At 34.7% G+C, this 21,263-nt stretch overlaps 1 protein-coding gene across 1 annotated transcript; it reads left to right on the forward strand.

The window, feature by feature from the left end:
- Positions 1-2,131: 2,131 nt before the first annotated feature.
- On the forward strand, positions 2,132-4,641 carry LOC122317020 (thaumatin-like protein 1). The gene is made up of 3 exons (XM_043133907.1): positions 2,132-2,584; positions 2,704-3,373; positions 4,148-4,641. Exons 1-3 carry the CDS (start codon positions 2,512-2,514, stop codon positions 4,389-4,391), a joined length of 987 nt encoding a protein of 328 aa, XP_042989841.1. The 5' UTR covers positions 2,132-2,511; the 3' UTR covers positions 4,392-4,641.
- The last annotated feature ends 16,622 nt before the right edge of the window (positions 4,642-21,263 follow it).

Genomic DNA, 21,263 nt, shown 5'->3' on the forward strand with positions numbered 1-21,263 from the left:
AGTACATCATGTACTTCTTCAGTTACCACATTAGCACTATCATTCTCCGTCTTCTTGGGGTTTTTGCAGTTTTTCTTTATGTGGCCAGCTTCGCCACAATTCCAGCAAGTTGCCTGCTGACCAGGCCTCGACTTGCTCTTGCCCCTGTACTTTGATTTTGATCTTCCTCTGTTTGAGTTCCTGTCATGTGATCTCCCTCGAGAATCAACATTTAGGGCTGAACTCAAACCCGAGGTCTCACCTGAATCTTTCCTGCGCACCTCCTCAGCCAAAATCAAATCACGAATATCATCATATTTCAGTTTAGTTTTACCAGCAGAATTACTGACAGCCATTCTCATGGCTTCCCAACTATTTGGCAATGAAGCCAATAGTATCAGTGCACGTATCTCATCATCAAATTCAATTTCAACAGACGACAATTGATTTGTGATAGTATTAAAATCATTCAGATGTTGTGCAACAGACGTACTATCTGCCATTTTCAAATTGAATAACTTTTTCATCAGATGTACCTTGTTATTCGCTGACGGCTTTTCATACATACCTGACAAAGCCGCCATGAGATCCGCAGTCGTCTTCTCCTTGATGACGTTATGTGCAACGGATCTCGACAGGGTTAATCGAATAACCCCCAGAACCTGTCGATCCAACAGGTTCCAACTAGCATCATCCATCTTTTCCGGTTGCTGCCCCAATAGTGGAAGATGAAGTTTCTTCCCATAGAGGTAGTCCTCTATCTGCATCCTCCAGTATCCAAAATCCGTGCCATCAAACTTCTCGATCCCCGATACCTTCAATTCATCTCCAGCCATCGTTTCTCCTCAGACCCGAACCTTGGCTCTTGATACCAATTGTTGTGAAAAACGATGACAATGAATTGAAATAACAACGAACGAGAAAAACAATCACACACGCAATCACACGCGACACAAGATGTACGTGGTTCGGCAAATTACCTACGTCCACGGGAGCTACAGAGGATTTTATTATTGAGGAATATCACACTACAAGATCGGTCTCAACACTGTTCGTCCACAGTGTTTTCGTGTCTACAGTACACAGACATAAGAGTCAAAAAATCATATATATAGTTCAAACAGCGGAATCCCTAAATCGCATGTTCGCTCGAGCGGCGTGTCGAGCGCGCGTCGAGCGAACTTCCCTTCCGCGTCTCGCTCGAGCTCACTGTCGAGCTGACGTCGAGCGTTCGACTCTGCCTGACTTCGCTCGAGCGGCCAATGCCTCCGCTCGAGCTCACTGTCGAGCTGACATCGAGCGTTCGACTCTGTCTGACTTCGCTCGAGCTGCCAATGCCTCCGCTCGAGCGGTGTGGACCAAACTCCACAGTACTCAACAAGATACATTAATAATTTTACTAATTATATATACGAGTATCTAAATTAATAGGCCGTTTACGAGGTTTCTAACATTTTATAGGTATACTACCAAGAGCCTAATAGTTTGATGACACATAATTCAGGTCTTCAAATAAAAAATCTAGATTCAAACACACCCACCCCCTTATCAAAAAAAAAATTATACGTATACTCTTTCTTCATGTGTGTCTCGTGAAAAAGACAATTATGCTCTGTATATTTATGTATGTATGTATGTATATTATACACACTGAATAGCAGTATCATATTATACATATTGAGTAGAGTATCATTTTATCAGTATTTTCTTTTTTAACTACAATTTAAGTTTTGACTTTTAAAATTTTCACCAATTTTTATAAGTGACACATTAGTACATATAGCACTTTATGGATGTAAATTATAAGTATAAATAGTGTATTTTCATGTATATTTCTAGCATTTTACAGATGATACTAGCGATAAGTTTGGTGCGTCGAGAAACCGACTTATAAATATATTTTAATAAAATAAAAATAAAGGTAACATTTTCCAGCTAGTTGCAAATAGAAGATATCATTCATTAACGAGAGAATAGTCTTCGGAGGCAGAAAAGGGTGAAATTAAAGCTTTTTCATAGGTTAAAGTTGAGGAAAGCAAGCTTCCTCTAACAGTAACAGTGAAGGTGGGGGGGGGGGGGGGACTCAGACGCACTCACCTCCTTTGATGTCTTGTGCATATAATATATCATTATAAATACGGATGTAGAGCAGAAGATCACGATTCTCCACCACCACTCCCTCTGCCCTCCACTCTCGTCCACTCTTTTCTTCCAAGACAGAGTGAGATAAAATTGGAGAAAAAAACAATTACTCTGCACTATCTGTGCAGTTTTTTGGGTGGACATCCCAAAATCCTTCTACATTCCTCTCTCTCTCTCTCTCTCTCTCTCTGCCATGTAGTGAAAGGACCCTTGTCTTGGATTCCGTTATTCTTCTGATTTTTCTTTCGCTGAATTTGTATTTTTCTTTAGTTATCATCCACCATTAATGCACCAACATCATTAGCGGAATATCTCTCCTCTGAGATAACGTATTTAGCAGAAATCATTCGTTCTAGAAAACCCACAAACAAATTAAGGAGGGAAGCCCTTATGGATCCGTTCTTCCAATGCCATTATTCTGGTACCATGCTTCTGAGCCTCACTTTTCTTCTCATTTTCAAAGGTAAACGAAATCTTCAGGGTGCAGAGTATCGCAGTTCAGGGTATATGCTTGTAATTAATTATTGATCTACAGAAACGTGAGTACGATCAAACTGATTCATATTGCATGCTCTTTTTCAGGGGCTTCAGGTGCCACATTTACATTCATAAACAAGTGTGATTTCACAGTATGGCCTGGAATTCTGTCCAGCGCAGGCAGTCCAAAGCTAGACAGCACCGGTTTCCAGCTCACAAAAAGCGGCTCTCGCACTTTCCAAGCCCCAACAGGCTGGTCCGGACGCTTCTGGGGCCGGACGGGCTGTAACTTCGACGGCGAAGATCGCGGATCCTGCGTTACCGCGGACTGTGGCTCCGGCACCGTCGAATGCAGCGGCAGGGGAGCCACCCCGCCGGCAACTCTAGCGGAGTTCACGCTCGGTTCCGGATCACAGGACTTCTACGACGTGAGCCTGGTCGACGGCTACAACCTGCCGATGATCGTGGAAGTGAGTGGCGGGTCAGGTACTTGTGAGTATACCGGGTGCGCGGAGGACCTGAACCAACGGTGCCCTGCTGAGCTGAGAGTGGAGGGTGGCGGAGCATGTCGAAGCGCGTGTGAGGCGTTTGGGAAACCAGAGTACTGTTGCAGCGGCGCGTATAATACAGCGACGACGTGTAAGCCGTCAACGTACTCGCAAATGTTCAAGTCGATGTGTCCCAAATCCTATAGCTATGCTTACGATGATGCAACCAGCACCTTCACTTGTACCGGAGCTGATTATACCATCACATTTTGCCCTTCTCCTCCCAGGTGTTATTTTGCAACTTTTTTTTTCTTTCTCATCTAAAAATTACAATGAATAATTCTATAAGTAAAGGAAAAATTACAAGGAAAAATTATAAGTTTGCAAGTATCCTATAATTATAAATGTTTTTTATTTATTTTTTTATCTAAAAATTACAAGGAATAATTCTATAAAAAATAATATTTTGTAAGTATTATATAATTATTTTTAAATAAATATGAAATCTATAAGAATAAAAATTAATTTTTTAATAATAAATTTTACTATTTTTTAAAATTTTTAAAACGACTACACGGCGTTTGCACACTTCACGATTATATATAACATTACTCGTATGTATGGTTGAGAGTAATCTAATAATTATATAGCCACCACTCTTTAAATTAGTTTTTTTTTTTTTAAAGGTTTAAAATTAAGTGTGCATTTGTTGGTGTGTCAAGTTGACAATATTCTAGCAACACCACTTTTTCGAGTTTGACATGTTGTGACATTAAGAAATATAAGTTAATGTCAGTTGCATAACTGAAATATATTAAGTTACTTTTAAGATTCGAAATGATACCATAATTATATAATTCATTTAAAATGAGAAAATTACTTATATCCAAAAATTGATGTGGACGGAAAAACTCCCATTTTTATTTTAACAAAATGAAAATAGTTACTGTTTTTGCAACTGCACTATGATGTTTTTTGTAATAGTTGGGGCATTGATTCATTTTGTTGATCTTGGAGTATTCTTGTAGTTGATATGTGATTTGAAACTTATTTTCGTGTAGTCTCAAATCTTCGAGAGATTCTCCTAAGACCACAGGAACAACAACAGATGATGGGTCGGGATTAGAGCCAGAATCAGGCTCGGGATCGGAATCTAATTCAGCTGCAATTCAACAGGCTGAACTAGCCACTTCATGGCTAGCCAATTTGGCCGTAGGGGACTCAACCAGAACCCATCCTTCTTTAGCTTTTACATCCACATTCATTTTGGCGACCTCTCTAATTCTCTCATTCTTAAGCTTATAAATAAGAGTAGTACTCTACCATCACCACTTGCTTGCTTTGTTCAACTCTCATCGTACAATGGCAAAAGTCTTTTCGACACGCAAACCAACAACACCAACGACCAAGATTATGGTGATTTCGGGTGTCAAGTAATCAATTAGCCCAAGGAAAGCTGAGGAAGTGAAGATTGTAAAACCACCCACTTTCAAAAGCCTTCAATGTTTATTAATAAAATATCAATATGTATAGCAAAATAATTTCCTTTTGTTCATTGTTGAGTCGTTCTATGGTTTTTGTGGTTTCATACGGCAGATACAAGATTCAAGTGGCAAAAGAAACTACTCTTTAGGGCTGAAAATGCTACTTAACCCTTTCGATGTTACCGTTCAAAATTACAGGCCACTCGAGTATTTTAATTTTTTTTTAATTTTTTATTTTTTATTTGTATTTAATAATTAAAGAAGTTACTATCAATGAAGTTATATATTTTTTAATTTTTTTTAATGATTAAAAATGCTAAAAATATGTATAAAAAAAGGTTGATAGCGGTACGTCCAAAAATAAATGCTGGACTGTTAGAATTACCCATTCTTTTTATTTGAGTGAATTATATAAAGGGAAAGTAATTGCTTTTAACGTGAACATGAGTCCATCAAGGTCTAGGGAAAGGGAGAAAAAAAGAATAGAAAAGAAAAGGCCTTCACTTTGTGGGTATCCCAAGCTTGACATTTTGATGCCTTTTGCTTGAATTTCTATTTATAGGGCAAGTGACAAATAATTAGTCACGTTTGTAATATCTTCTAAGGAAATATGTCCTATAAAAGAAAGATGTTTATGGCTTTTTTATTAATTAAAAAAATAGTAAGTGGGTTTTCATTGTTTTGTAAAAATTATCTTAAAGTTGTCTTTGGTTGTTCAAATTCATTTTATTTTAATTCATTTCAAACTAATTATCGATTGAAACTAATTATTTTTTCAACTTCTCATAAAAAAAATTAAACTCATCTCAATCTATTTCATATACAATCAAAAAAATTAAACACATCTCAACTTAAAAAAGTTAAACTCATCTCAATAGAACTCACAAAATAATATTATTCATAACTCAACTCAACTCATCTCAACATCCAAACATAACCTCTTTTAGTTTTTTAAGCTTTCATCTATGGCTTTTTAGAAACTTATAAGTAATTTCTCTGTTGATTTAGGTTATGTTTGGATAGTGAGGTGATTTCATATATTCTGTTAATAGTAATGAAAAGTAATAAAAAAATAATTATAAAATATTAAATAGTAATAAAAAATAATAAAAAGTAAGTAAAAAGTAATAATAAAATAATAAATAGTAGTGGAGTGTTCTGAACCACTCAAGGCGGAGCCTAGTGTACCAAGTGGCAAATAATATACATGTCAACTAATAAAAAGTTAACAAGTGTACGTTTCATGTCCACGCAAATCATATTATTAATATAAAATAAAAGCAAAAAATTTAAAAACTTTCATATTGGGTTGGTTTCTTAGAAATGTCTCGTTTTATTTTTACTTTTTTAGATTTTTTTACAACACATTTTCAATCAATCAATATAATCACAACACTCTATTAAAAATAAATCTTAATATTATAAAATTACCCTTCATTATATGTAGAGTTACAAAATAGTTATAAAATAGTTGAAAAGTGGATCATTTTCCTTTCTTTTTTTCTTTTTTTCTCATATTTAAAAAAAAAATTGTGCTTTTTAAACATTTTCTTTGAAAAAAATTATCATATTCTTTTATTACGTTTTAATAGAATTAATTAGAAATTTTAGAAATTTCTTCTGTTAAATACCAAATTTATTTTATTATTTTTTCATTTAAAAAGAAACCCTAAAATGTCTTATCCACTGAGATTTGATTCCGTTAAAAATCATTGTGAGCTTGAGAAGCCGAGTTAAAGAGAAGTCATGATTGAGTACTTGTTAATTAAGTAAGGGCTTTGCTAGATATGGTCGGTTAATGCAGTCGACGTGCAATCGGTTGTACGGAATGAATAAAAAAAAATTATAAAAAAATTTTTTTATATTCAGAGGGACCTATATGAATAAAAAAAAAGTTAAAAAAATAATTTTTTTTTTCATATAAGTTCCGTATTAATTCATTTTTTTTTTCTACGACTGCACACCGATTATATTTATCTACTATAAAAAGTATTTCTCATTAAGTAATGGCCGTTCTTTTAAACCATTATCAAGATTGTAATAATGGAAGGTAATGATGCTACTGTCCCACTCCCATTAACTTCTTAACTATGATATCAACATCTTTTTTCCCTAAGAACTAGTCACGAAAGGATGACGTCTTCCCACCTAATTAAGTGCTAATCACTAGTCTTTTACCTCAAACTTGGCTACCACGGGAAACCATGGAAAATTCTTCAATGTTGTATTCCGTTTGCTCTAACTCACCTCATGAAGAGTCTAGCTTCTTCTTCTTCACGATAATTAATAATAATAAAGATGTAGTTTTCAAAATCTCTCTCTATCCTTCACCATTTCCAATATCAATTTCTATTTTTTTTTTATGGTATCAAAAAATACTCAATATTGGTATCTCTCGTAAAATTGTTTGTGCCTGTGCTCCATATTTTTGTTGGCAGGTGTGTTCCTTCACTTTGCTATTTACATTGGCCTAATTTGGGAGCTAAGAAAACTCTAGATAGAGAGTTCACTCAAGTGAACTTCAGGCAAAAACTTCCCTCGAGGCTTACACGACAGGTCACTAGAGCAAAGCATAAACAGGTAAAAAGTTTGATTGAGTCTCGCTCGACAGGCCGCTCGAGCAAACATCAAATAGAGAGTTCGCTTATAGCACGCTTAACACTCTATTCAAGCGAATAAACCAAAATTTGCTTTGTTTTTGGTTTTCCGCTGTTTGCTATATATACACATGTTATATATGTTTTGAGTGAGATTGACTTGCGTGAAATAGATTAAAAAAAAAAAAAAAGAGGCGGCCCTTGTGTGTGAGAGAGAAAATTTGAGGGAGAGACATTGTATTGCTCCACAATGTTCTTGCTTTTCTATAAATAAAATTCTCTGCAACTTTATAGATATAGGCATGTTGTCAAACCATGTAAATCTTGTACTGTATGATTGTTTATTTTCCTCATTGCTTGTTACTTGAATGTAGCATCATTGGTAAGAACCTAGGGTGTTAATTTCAAAAACTGGTATCAACAGCCAAGGTTCTAGTCTGAAAGGAGAACAATGGCAGGAGATAGAGTGAGGTCTGGAATCTAGAAGTTTGACGACACGAATTTTGGATATTGGAGGATACAGATCGAAGATTATTTCTACAGGAAAAGGCTCCACATCCTCTGTTGGGAAAAAAGCCGGACAAATGGAGGATGTTGGAACATGTTAGATTGACAGGTCCTGATGTTATTCAACTGACCCTATTGAGATCAATTGCACATAACGTTGTCAAGGAAAAGACCATAATAGATCTTATGGCAAATTTATCAAGTATGTATGTAAAGCTGTCGGCGAATAATAAGGTGCATCTTATGAAAAAGTTGTTCAACCTAAAGATAGAAGAAGGTACATTGGTTGTCCAACACTTGAATGATTTCAATATTATCACAAATCAATTGTTGTCGGTCAAGATTGACTTTGATGATGAGATGCGGGAACTGATCCTATTAGCATCATTGCCTAACAGTTGAGAGGCCATGAGAAATGCTGTAGTAATTTTGCCGAGAAGATGAAATTGAAATGTGACGATATTTGAGACTTGATTCTTGCTGAGGAGGTGTGCAAAAAAGACTCTGGCATGATCTCGAGTTCGAGTTCTATCCTAAACATTGACACTTGGGATAGAGGACGTGACAAGTCAGAGTCCAGGAATATGAGCAAGAGTAAGTCAAGATCTGGGTAATAGATCACTTATTATAATTGTGAAAAGACAAACCATATCAAAAGAGACTGTCGGAATTTGTAGAAGACTAAAAATGACACTGTGAAAGTGGTGATTAAAGAAATACAAAATGCTATATTTCTTACAATGCACAATTCAATTCACAATTGGGTGTTGGATTCGGGGACTTCATTCCATACCATTTCACACTAAGAGATCATACATAACTATGTTACTAGTGAATTTGGTAAAGTGCACATAGCAGATGGAGAAGCACTGGATATAATGGGAGTGGCAGATGTACCCATCATACACCCAAACAGTAATATGTGGACTTTGCAGAAAGCCAGACACACTCTTAAGTTGAAGATATACCTAATCTCTTTGGGAAAACTTGACAATAATGGTCATTTGGTATTCTTTTCAGAATGTACGTGGAAGGTCATGAAGGGTGCGATGGTCTTGGCTCATAGTTAGATAATAGATACTTTGTCTTTGACATCTGAATCCAATGACGTGCAGAGAAATACACAGTTACAATAAAGCAAGCTTGGTCACGTAAATCGAAATGATGGGGAAGCAAAAGGGAGTCAATTTTGCAGCTCCTCGTGAATATGTAAGTCTGGGGAAGGTTTTTGAGACCACGGTGTAGAGTAGAGATGTAAAAGATAAGGATAGAACGTCTGGTGATCCAGGGTCATCTACATCTACAGATGCTACTCGCAAGGCTACCAGGACAACCAAACCTCCGTAATGGTATTCACCTAACTTGAACTATATCTTGCTGACTAAAGGTGGTGAACCATGGAGCTATAGTAAAATCTTGCGAAATGGGAGATTAAGCAAATTAGAGTTAGCTAGGAAGAAGCTAATTGGACTTCCAAGGAGGAAGCAGACACTGTACAAAAGGTGGACACGGCCAAGGTCAGTACGAGACCAGGTATTCCCAATGCAGTGGGAGTTGTGAGTTGCCCTGCATATGCATTGGCTGAGGGAACCACCACACGTGAGAAACTGAAGTCGTGCATGAGTTCAATTTGTCTTCTAGCTTGAAGATGAGAGCTATGAGCTGCAAATTGTGAAGGGCTTGTACTAAAGACAATAGTTGATGGTTGTGGTTGAATTAGTCTTCGAGTGTGAGATTGTTAGGTTTGTGAAGCTTGGTTTGTGAGCTAATAAAATGCTAGATAGAGAGCTCGCTCGACAGTCGTATAATGGGTCACTTAAGGGAAACTCAAGCAGAGAGTTCGCTTTAGGCTCATACGACAGGTCGCTCGAGTGAAGCATAAGCAAAGAGATCGCTCGATAGGCCATTCGAGCGAATATCAGACAGAAAGTTCGATCGATGAGTGCTCAACACTCCACTCAAGTGAATAACCCAAAATATATTTTTTAGGGTTTTTGTCACTTGTTATATATATGCATGTTATATATGTTTTGAGTGGGATTGAGTAGCATGAAACAAAGAGAAAAAAAGAGAGGTAGCCCTTGTGTGAGAGGGAGAGAAAAAGTAAGGGAGAGACATTATATTGCTCCACAATGTTCCTACTTTTCTCTGAATACAATCCTATGCATCTCTATGGGTGTAGGCACGTTGCGAACCATATAAATCATGTGTCACATGATTGTTTATTTTTCTCGTTGTCTATTACTTGTATGTAGTAGCATCATTAATAAGAACCTGGGTTGTTAATTTAAGAACATACACAGCATACCACATCCAATTTAACAGTCTTTTAGCACTTGACATGTATGATTTTTTAAACCCCAATTAGGTCCATTTTTCAATATAGTTTTTCTCATATCAAACCACCAATCAAATGTACAAGTTGTGAACGGCATTTTGGCATTAGAGCCACTGACTTCCTAGTGTCACTCCCAATATTTTTTTCTATTCATGATAAATCTCATATTTAATAGTTATTTGGTGTTCTTTTCCATTTATTACACGTCCTCCAAAGGCTTCTTAACGAATCGATGCCCTCCCTTTCATCATCAATCTCATACATTGGTTTGCCCACTTTGATCTTCTTGTGTCTCCTACAACATTTTTTTTTTTTTTCGTTTGTGATAAGTCTCATTAAACATATTATTTGGTATTCATTTATGTTCATCACCAATCCTCCAGAGGCTTCCTACACACTTAACAAATCATTCTCTTCCCTTTCATCATCAAATCTCGTATATTAGTTTTCCCACACCGATTTCCTAGTATCTCCCGCAGTGCTTTTTTCCCATTTTTAATAAGTCTCATTAAATGTGTTATTTGGTTTTTTTCTCATTCATCACACGTCTTCTGGAGGCTTCTTATACACTTAACGGATCACTACCCCGATATATTGCCTAAAGTTTTTTGCTTACTATCCCTTTAGGCCAAGCCCCACAGAGACTCCTTTTGTTGGGTCGTCAATAGGATCCACAAGTCCTAATCACCTAGCCGCCAATATGATCTTATTTGCAAATTCAAGATACCATCTTCACCATCATTCTGAGTTTGAGGGGATGTTAGAATATTACCATACTTAACATATATTCATGTTATTCTAGCATATGTATGGTAATATAACTTATTCTATATCATATTTAGGTTATTGTATAAATCAATTAGTATCATTGATTTATTGTATTTTCATTTTTCTTCTGGTCTCATTCACCTATAAATAAGGACAATTGAGAATAGTAAAAATGCAGCCCTCTAATTCTCTCTCCATCCTCTTCCTTCTCCATCTCCTTTTCTATTTTATTTTATTTTATTTTCTACACTTAGATAGGAAATCCGTAACATATGTAAATAGGTACCATTGTGCATCCCAAGTTGACAATAGTCAGAAGCATGATTGTGCCGACGCGTGGCTGTCATGCACTGGGGTATTCATGTGGGCAAGGTTAGATCTAAAAATGTTGTATATAGCCAAGTCACACGAGTTGACACATAGTGTTTCACAATGGTTTTACTAAGTAGGGCAAATCAATAGTTGGGGGAGTGGTGTGGTAGAGCGCGTACGAGTCTTTGGTCCCTAGCATATAGTAGACCAAGTCTAAGCATAGCAAGAAGAGAACAAAAGTTAAAAAACAACCTGGAAACAAAATTATAGACTTTGGTGGGGGATTAGGAAGAGGAAGGGAACACAATACAAGAAGAAGAGTCTCCTCCCTATTCTCTCTTGAGGAAGAGAGAGAGAGAGATGAGGGGAGGCATGTGGGAAGGTCTCAATTAGGAAGAATACTTGAATGTATTTGAAAAATCTTGTTGTGAGTATAAGGCCAATTGATATAAAGATTGGTCATTTTCTTACGTACCAAAGCAATTATATATTTATTTTTGAGTAACTATATGTCTTATGTTTTTAACACATTCACATTTTCATACCAAATTTACGGAAAAAAAATATATATTATTTTTCATCTTTTTAATTATTATTTAATCATTTAAGGTGAGATAAAAATAATAATAATAATAATAAAATCACAAATAATATCATCCATTCATGAATAATGAAAGGAAGTGGATGATGAACAATACCCGATTGGTCGTTTTCATACCCGATTGATTGCATTGCATGATACATCAATTATGAACCACATCATGCGACAAAATATCAGTTTTCACCAATAGACAGCCTTGAGCGTTATCCTCACCAATTACTAGCCTTTAGATTCATTTTATTTTTTTGCTTTAACAAGTATTTTATAAATAAAAAGATTATGGGATGGACAAAGCCTACAAATACCCTAATTATCAGTACAATACAAGAAATAATTTTTTTTTCTTTTAAAATGCAAACTAATAAATCCATCTCTACTAGCAAGTATGTACGAAGGTACATGGAGCATGCGCAAGAAAACTGTTTATTTGTTATCAGTTATTTTTTATGAAAATCACTATTTACTGCTAAAATGAGATTTTTTTTAATCAAAAATAGTCATTCTTGCCATAAATAATCCATTACAAATATTTGTTTTTCTTTTAGTACATTAATATTAAGTACCAGATAAAATAAATATCCAATTTAGGGGCAAATATAATATATTTATCTTATTTATAATACAAACAGTACATTAGTCCTTAGATTCAATTTAATGTTTAAAAAACTTCAATATATAATAACTACTGTTCACCCCGAGCAAATATTGTTCGAGCGATCATTTTTGCTCACTCCGAACAATAAAATAAGGAAAATAGAGCATAACGAGCTAAGGGTGTAAAGAGAGCAACTCGGGGCGTAAAAAAGAAAAATCAAAAAATCGATTGAACCGAATCACTCTGAACCAAATTGGTTAGTTTAGTTTGGTCCTAAAACGGTTTGGTACTGATTTTCATATTTCAAAAACCGGTTTGAACTAAATCAAACCGAGATATATAGATATTTTAATTTTTTATAATATAAAAAAAATTATATTAGATTTAAATATATTATATTATCAAATATTACTGATTAATATAATATAAAATTTTAATCTTATTGTTCAAGTCTATTAATCTTATAATATAAGATTAATATAACATTTGATATCAATTAGACACTACTTATATTGTACTAGTATAATTATATACTAATTATACAATTTTAATCTTATTATTCAAATCTATTAATCTCACTAATAAGTTAGACACTACTTATACCATACCAATATAATTAGATACCAATGAATTAGTCATTTTAAATAATAAATACTAAGTTCTAACAATCAAGTTTAGTGCTGAAAAAATTATAATGCTAAGTTTAGTTCTAATAATTTCTTGGAATTTTAAAATTATTGTTCTCTCTCTCAAATAATTTCTTTGACCGAGTCCATCTTTCATGTTGCATGCCATGCCAGCATTTTTGTCACATTTTAAACAGGAATTTGGGGAAGGTGCCATTCAAAGTAACTGCTCATGAATATGATCACCACTTAAAAGAGATGAAAGTTCTCTCTCTCTCTCTCTGTACCAAAACTCAAGAGAAAATTCAACTCAATCATCATGCTCTTGAGTCGGTGAACTTTCACATGGATTAAAAGGAGTGGTGAGTTCATGTGGCAATGTTTAAATGGATGCTGAAGTTTGGAAGCACCCAAAACACAATGTCTAGTTGAAGTCTCTAGCGAAAAGCTATCTGAAAACAAAAGGGCATGCGATTGTCAAAGAGTTGGTGCATGCATGTTCTAATGTAGGAGAGAATTCAAGACATCATTGTTGTTAGAGAAGGAAATAAGGCTAAAAAATAAAAATAAAACCAAACTTGGTTACGATCCAAATTGCCAGTACCCTAATGCCCACGACTATGAGAGATTTGATCCTTCACCAATTTGTGTGAACACAACACAATCAAACCAACACCACAAAGAAAGAAACAAAACTACTTTTCTTTGTTTAAGATAAGACCCAGACATGACTGCACTCCACTTTCAGCGGTGCTTTGCAATTTCCACTTTTTCAAAATGATTTTAGAAATCTGTAGGGAAAATAAGAGAATGTGTACAGAATGTGTATGACCTACAGATTTCCATCAAACAGTCTCAAATGAAAAAGAAAAAAAATAAATAAAGTAAAAAGGACTCCAAAAAGTACACAAGCAGACAACCTCTGAAGAAGAAAAAGATGAATCAGAACGAAAACTCAGCTGTTGCATTCAAAAGGAGAAAAAAAGGTTTACGTTTAGGGTTTTTTTATTATTATTTGGTTTTCTTTAAGACATCTAGAGTGACTACCAAAACGAAATCTTGGCCTCCCCATCTCAGGGAACACCCTACTATCATGCTCTGTGTGATATATAGGAAGCCAATAATCATATATGCTGTTGCTTTGCATTTGATTTTGAGGCAACACGGCAACATAAAGGTCCGGGAAGTGCTTGTTTTTATGGCCAAAATTGCAAAAAAAAAAAAAAAAAACACTTTGCACTGGTGGGAGAGACTATTCTTCCTCTTCTTTTTCTTTTTTATAAGCATATTATAGATATATTAAACAGTTACAGAATATTACTATCAACTGGGTGTAGGGCTGTAAACGAGCCGAGTTCGAGCGAGCCTGCAGTGTGCGAGCTCGGCTCGTTCACTACTCGAGTCGAGCTTGGGCTCGGCTCGTTTATCAGCCGAGCCTAGGAGCCAGTTCGAGCTCGGCTCGTATAGTAGGTAAAAGAACTCGAGCTCGGCTCGAGCTCGATTATGTTAACGAGCCGAGCCCAAGCTCGACTCGAGCTCGGCTCGTTTATGTCAAAAATCCCTCTAATTAAATTATGGATATAAACATATAAAATTAGAAAAATAAAATAAATGCATCAATACTGATAACAAATTAAATACAAATTTACATTAAGAGTATTATGGTTATGGACTTATGGTATAATATTAGACGAAGCTTTACATCTTAACGGAACAAGTGAATAAAAAAATTAATTACAATTTACAGCAATAAATTATGAAATAATATACATTATATTTCAAAACAAAAAATAGGCTGTCAAATGACAAAGTCCTCAGTCTTCATGGAATCATGCAAGGAGCCAGCCAGAAATACATTGTTGCCCTGCATACACTAATACACTAAAAAAATTGGTGTTATTTTTAATCCCTTGCTCAAGTACCATTAACTTAGCAATACTGTCAAGGGATATTCCACAGAAAATGCAAAACTTAATTTGCCGTGAAAAATCAATATCATATCTCTAACAAGTTACACAATACAATTATACAGGCAATATCATAAATAAATATGTGCATTAGGGATTTAGACAAGTCAATACAATCTAATATCACCGTGACAGTCACATAAGTCAGCTAGTTCCCAAAATCTGATAGAAATATGTGCATCAGTGATTCAGCAAAGTTACCAAATGCATTATGCATTTACCATAGAACAGATCCAAAACAACGACCCAGCAATAGGCAATAGCCAATAGACATGACTCATATCAGCCAGAAAACAAACTGTGAGGTAAACAAGTTGACAACTTCAATGGGCACACACATAGAAAATACACATAACTCAATACTCTCATACCAGCCACAAAATATCAATACAAAGTAGATACAAAATGCAGTTTGAGACAGTTACCAGCCACAGGCCCACAATACTCTCATTCTCATACCATTGGCAGTTACCAAATAAGTTACCAAAGAAATTACAAGTTCATAACAAGTTACCAAAGTTCAACAAAATCAGCCAGACAAACATATAGATGGCCAACTGCAGTGTCCAAAATAGATGTTCACAACAAGTTACCAAAGTTTGAAATTAATCTCATTCTTCTAACTGCAGACTGCAGTTACCAAAATTTGAACATTCACAATGACAGGAAGTTACCAAACTTATACAAAATCGGAGTTCACCATGTCAGAAGTCAACAAGTTCCCAAACTTGAAGAAAATCACCATGACAACCTGCACACACTGATCCAGTAAAAAAACATTAATATAATTTTTATTCCCTTGCAAAATTACTCAAGTACTTTTAACTTAGTAATATTGTCAAGGGATGTTTGCAATGCAAAATTTAATTTGCCATTTAAAGTAAATTAAGAAAATCTGGATGGTGAAGAGTTAGAACTTAGAAATTACCTGAACTATCATGACTCATATCATCCCAAACAAAATCAAATAGAACAACCAAACTGTCCAAATATTACAAAGTAAACTGTCCAAATATCATATAGCAAATAATATAGACTAAACAAAAAAAATCAGATAAAACTAGAAAACTGCCCAAATGCTCCATTTTTTCAACATGCTCAAAAAACAGAATGTAAGTTTGTATGGGCCTATTGCTGTGGCAAGAGAATATGAGTTTCTGATGGGACATCCATCTATTGACAAGAAAAAAACAGTAGTTAGTATTTTTGTGAATAAATTAATAATAGAAAGTATAAAATAGTATAATAGCAATAGGCAATTAAAATAAATAAAATACACTTACAGAATTTGTGGATGATCTTTTAAGGCCATATAGTGCTCTAACCCAATCAGACCCACATAACAACATCTGGACAGTTTCAGTCTTCAATGAAGCTCTATGAGGATCAATGACTCTGCCTCCTGCGTTGAATGTTGATTCTGAGCTAACTATGGTAATTGGAGTAGCCAAAATATCTCGGGCCAGTTTGGACAAAGTTCGAAACTTGAGACTATTTGTTTTCCACCATTCCAAGGCATCAAAACTTGCATCTGAACCCTCTTCACAAATATAAATGCTCTCCTCTAAATAATTATCCAGTTCTGATTTACTAGGCTGCACGGTATCAACACTTCTAACAAAAGATTTAAATAATGACTGGCCACTCTGCATGCTTCTCCCAGTCCCAACACTTGAGGAAGAACCAGATACATTCATTCGAGCATTATCGTGCTCTCTTTGTGCCTCAAGAGTTGAATTGTATTCATGAACATACTCATTATATAACTCAAGCAACACAGCAGACACATGATCAATATTCTTTGCAGCCTCCGGCCCGTGATAAATTAAAGGAAAACAAAACTGGATCAGGACCAGTTTAAATCTAGGATCTAACACCGCAGCAATTGACATCAATAGATTACACTCTCCCCAATATTTGTCAAACTTAGCACTCATTTTTCTTACCATTGATTTCATGTACTCATTCTCATCTCTACTCTTCTTACCTAAGATGTCTTTCATTCTCCAAACTTCAGAAAGAAATAAGTTTGCTGTTGGGTAATCACTTCCAGATACAATATTGGTGACTTCATTGAAAATAGCTAATAGTTGACAAACATTTTCAACTTGCCCCCACTCTTCAACAGTTGGAACCCACTCAAAACATCTATCTCTATCACCATATCTAGGAAAAACTTCTTTGAACTGAATTGCAGCATCCAACATTAAATAAGTGTTGTTCCATCTTGTAGGCACATCTAAAATCAGTTTCTTTGAGGGCAATTGTAACTGTTTTGCAATTTCACTAAACTGTTTTAGCCTACTCTCCGATGCTACCAGATATTTTATACCATCTCTAACACAATCAACAATATCCCTAATCTCCCCAAGTCCATACTGTACAAGTAAATTTGTTATATGTGCACAACAACGTACATGAAACAGTTGGCCACTTACAGACAGTGTTTTCTTCAATCTAAAATCATCTTTCAAGATCCGAATGGCAACATCATTAGAACTAGCATTGTCAACAGTAATTGAACTAATTTTATTCTCAATCCCCCAACTTTGGAAACACTTTTCTAAAGCATCAGCAATAAGAAGGCCAGTATGTGGAGGTGGCACATTACAAAAGTTCAAGACACGCCTCTGAAGGTGCCAATCAGAGTCTATATCACTACCATATATGAAAGTTTTTGACAAGAAGTCCACATGTCAGTTGTGATATGAACCTTATTCACATGTTTAAGCAAAGCCCTTAACTTTGTCCTTTCATTCTCATAAGTTCTCATGCATTCTTTCTTTGCAGCAGCCCGAGACATTTTTTCCCAATATGGAGTGTTTGCACTCATGAATCTATTAAATACCACATGTTCCATTAAAGAGAATGGATATTCATGGTAAAGTATCATATGAGAGGCAAGCTCTCGGACCCTATTACGATCATAGGTAAAGTTTGAGACAGTGAAGGCACCATCTGCCTCCTTAGACTCAACTGCTAAGACTTTTTGTTTTTTCTTAGACCCCATGTATGGCAAACAAGTCAGCAGGTGCCTACGTAATGTAGTGGTAGAACTTGAGCGAGAAGCTTTAAATATAGTTTTACACCACTTACATTGAGGCTGTTTAACCCCATTGCTATCAACTTCAACAAAATCCTTCCATACATCAGAAGTCCTCTTTCTTTTTTTTCTTTCATAGGCTACTGTTTGAACTTCTGTGGAAGGGCCCTCAGTAGACACAGTATTAGGGGCCTGAGAATTTTGGGCAGTGTCTCTATCATTATCAGATATGGCCTCTACTAAGCTAATCCCAACAGAGTTTTCATTTTCATACTCCTCTACCGGATCAACATCATTAACTGGATCACCCATTTGGTGGGATCTAATAAATTGTAAACACAAAACCAGAAACATCCAATAAGCATGGGATCACAGACCAGAATTCAAAACAACCTTTCAACTTGGTGGCTCAAGGTGCCACCAGAAGGCAAGGATACTAAAAGATGTTAAAGTCAAAACAATTTCACAATAACAGTTTTGTTATATAGCCCTGCCTTGATGGCTCAATGTGCCTCCAAAAGGCAAGGCTGATATAGTTGATTTAATTCAACTAAAACATATGTTAAAGTCAAACTAATTTGACTTAACAGTTTTAGTATTCAATCTTGCCTTAGTGGCCCGATGTGCCTCCAGAAGCAAGGCACCTCAACAACATAAACATAAAAGAAACTGGATAAAACTTGTCACAAAAACATGAAAAACACAAATGCCATTTCATACTTGTAATTAGAACAGAAACACAAAACAGATTGGAACATATTAATCAAGCAACACAATTTTATGGCATACATTAAATACTTGAAGTAAGAACAATGTATAAACATTTATAATCAATCAAAACAGATTCTACATATGCATATTTAAGTACTTGGAATTAGAACATAAACAAAAAACAGATTGGATAAGAATTAAGATGAATCAAGTAACACATGGTAAAGATAACATGAATTAAATACTTGAAGCAATCACCATATATGATCCTTTATAATCAACCAAAACAGATTCAAAAAAGTATATTGAAATACTTGAAATTAGAACACAGTTACACAACTACAAGACAGATTGTAAATTTAATACTTGAAGCAATCACCATATATGATACTTTATAAGCAACCAAAATAGATTCAAAAATTATATTTAAATACTTGAAATTAGAACATAAACACAGTTACACAACTACAAGACAGATTGTATATTTAATACAACCAATACATGTTAAATAATCAAGGTACACCACTACTTAAGGCCAAAATCACCATAGGATCAAATTAATCAACCCAAACATGAACAATAAAGCATTATTAAATAGTTCAAGCAAGAACATAAACAATCATTAAATAACAATTAACTTGAGAGGCTGAGAGAACTCACTTGCGAGTATAAATTTTTCTTTGAGCACAACTCAGTAGGCAAGATGATTAGCCAAGCAGCAAAGACAGATATAAAAGCACAAAGCTCAAGTTAGACGCCAAGTTCTAGCTTTTGTAAGCAATAGCAAAATAACCAAAACAGGGCATATTCAACTATTACAAATCAAAAGAAAAAATTAAAATTAAATCATAAACTTAACAATCAAAGTGATGGACAACCAAAACAGTCATAGTCTCAGTGTCTCACAGTTACCAAAATTAGCATATACGACTGCTTCATGATCACGATTCATGAATGACAGTGTACTTAGATGATTTCATGTAGATCTATTGTGCCCACAATACCACAAATCACAATATGAAAAAGAGTTAGGATAGAACCAGAAATGGGCATTGAAAATAGCTACATAAAACTATAACTAGATAAATCAATCAAATCTGCCAACATTCCCAACCAAATGCGTAGAAAAAGGAAACTAAATTGGGTAATCGACTCGTAGATGGACGAATCGACGAACCAGAGAACCACAATCCACAAAATCAGGGAACCACAGTGGTTGGGAGTCATAAATGCATGCATTTAATGACCCATTTGTCGAGGACCGGCTGCTTTCTCAGAGGCTGAGATTACAGCCATGGTTCCCCTCTAAAACGGCCGCCGACTGCAGTCTGCTAGGGTTTCTAGCAGACTGCAGAAGCAGCCATTTTCACTGGACGGCCCGAGGCCCCTCGAGAAGAAAGCTGCACAAATGCACCACACAAACCGAATGATAGATTAAGATAGCATATAGGAGGTAACTAGTAAATAGTAATCGGTGTAACCGTGTAGACATAAGAGATTCAGAGAATGGATAACAGGAGAAGAAGCTAGGGTTTCTCAATGGGTCTGAGAGTGAGAGGAGAGAAAGTGAAGCGGCAAGGCCGAGAGAGTAAAAGTGAAAGTGAAACGGCGCAGCAGTAGAACTATAGAAGACTCGGGAAGCCCGAAGCATTGTAAGTTGTAACCCTAGGGTAAATGTGCCTCCATTAAAATCCAACGGCTCCAAAGTCTTAAGAAAAAGTAACCACATATCCAACGGTTCAAATCAATCTAGGGTTTAATCGGATTCGACTCTTTAATATAATTTATACTAGCATAAATAAATATATGTAAATATTATTCTATTAACATAAATACTATAATCTATGCATTATAAATTATAATACATGTTAATTTTTTTATATTATAATTTTTATAATTAGCAAGTAGTGACTGTAGTGTTGTAAAAAAAACTATAATTATTTATAATAATTAATTATATTATAAAATCGTCTAATATTATATTTTATCAAACATTCTCCAAATTGGTATTCATGATATAAATTTATAGTTATATTAATTAGTATAATATAATAATACTATAGGCTAATACCGTATATTAACCAAAAAGAGTATTCTATTCTAGAAAATATTATAAGTTATAAATTATAATGCATGTTAATTGTTATATAAATTAATTTTTAAAATTAGCAAGTAGTGTTGCAAATTCGTAGAATATATAATGATATAATCTAAGAATCATAAGTGATAAGTATTTAATAATTATGTTATGATAGATTAATAAAAATATTGTAAATAGAATGATATAATTATGATTTATGAGTGATATGTTATAGGGCAATAAGTTATGACTATAGCTTATAGACTATAGCCTAGAGCCTTATTATCCTATAAGCATAACTTCTTATATGACATTTCACTATTTGATAAGAATAAGATAAATATATCAATATCATATATTAATATTATAAATTAAATATATAAACTTATAGTATATGTAGAAGAAAATGTTTAACTATAAGTCACTATAATTCTATATACATAATTAATAATACATATATAATTATTGATTATTATATATATATATTTTATATTTTACTATATATGTATAAATATATACGAGTCGAGCTCACGAGTCGAGTCGAGCTT

The sequence above is a fragment of the Carya illinoinensis genome, chromosome 7 (genome assembly GCF_018687715.1).
Source record: "Carya illinoinensis cultivar Pawnee chromosome 7, C.illinoinensisPawnee_v1, whole genome shotgun sequence".
NCBI lineage: Eukaryota > Viridiplantae > Streptophyta > Magnoliopsida > Fagales > Juglandaceae > Carya > Carya illinoinensis.

Excerpts from the sequence above, each read along its gene's own strand:
- LOC122317020 (XM_043133907.1), top strand. The coding sequence starts at position 2,512 with ATGGATCCGTTCTTCCAATGCCATTATTCTGGTACCATGCTTCTGAGC. Across the intron at positions 2,585-2,703 it reads TTTTCTTCTCATTTTCAAAG|GGGCTTCAGGTGCCACATTT; the intron begins GTAAACGAAATC and ends GCTCTTTTTCAG. Across the intron at positions 3,374-4,147 it reads TTTTGCCCTTCTCCTCCCAG|TCTCAAATCTTCGAGAGATT; the intron begins GTGTTATTTTGC and ends ATTTTCGTGTAG.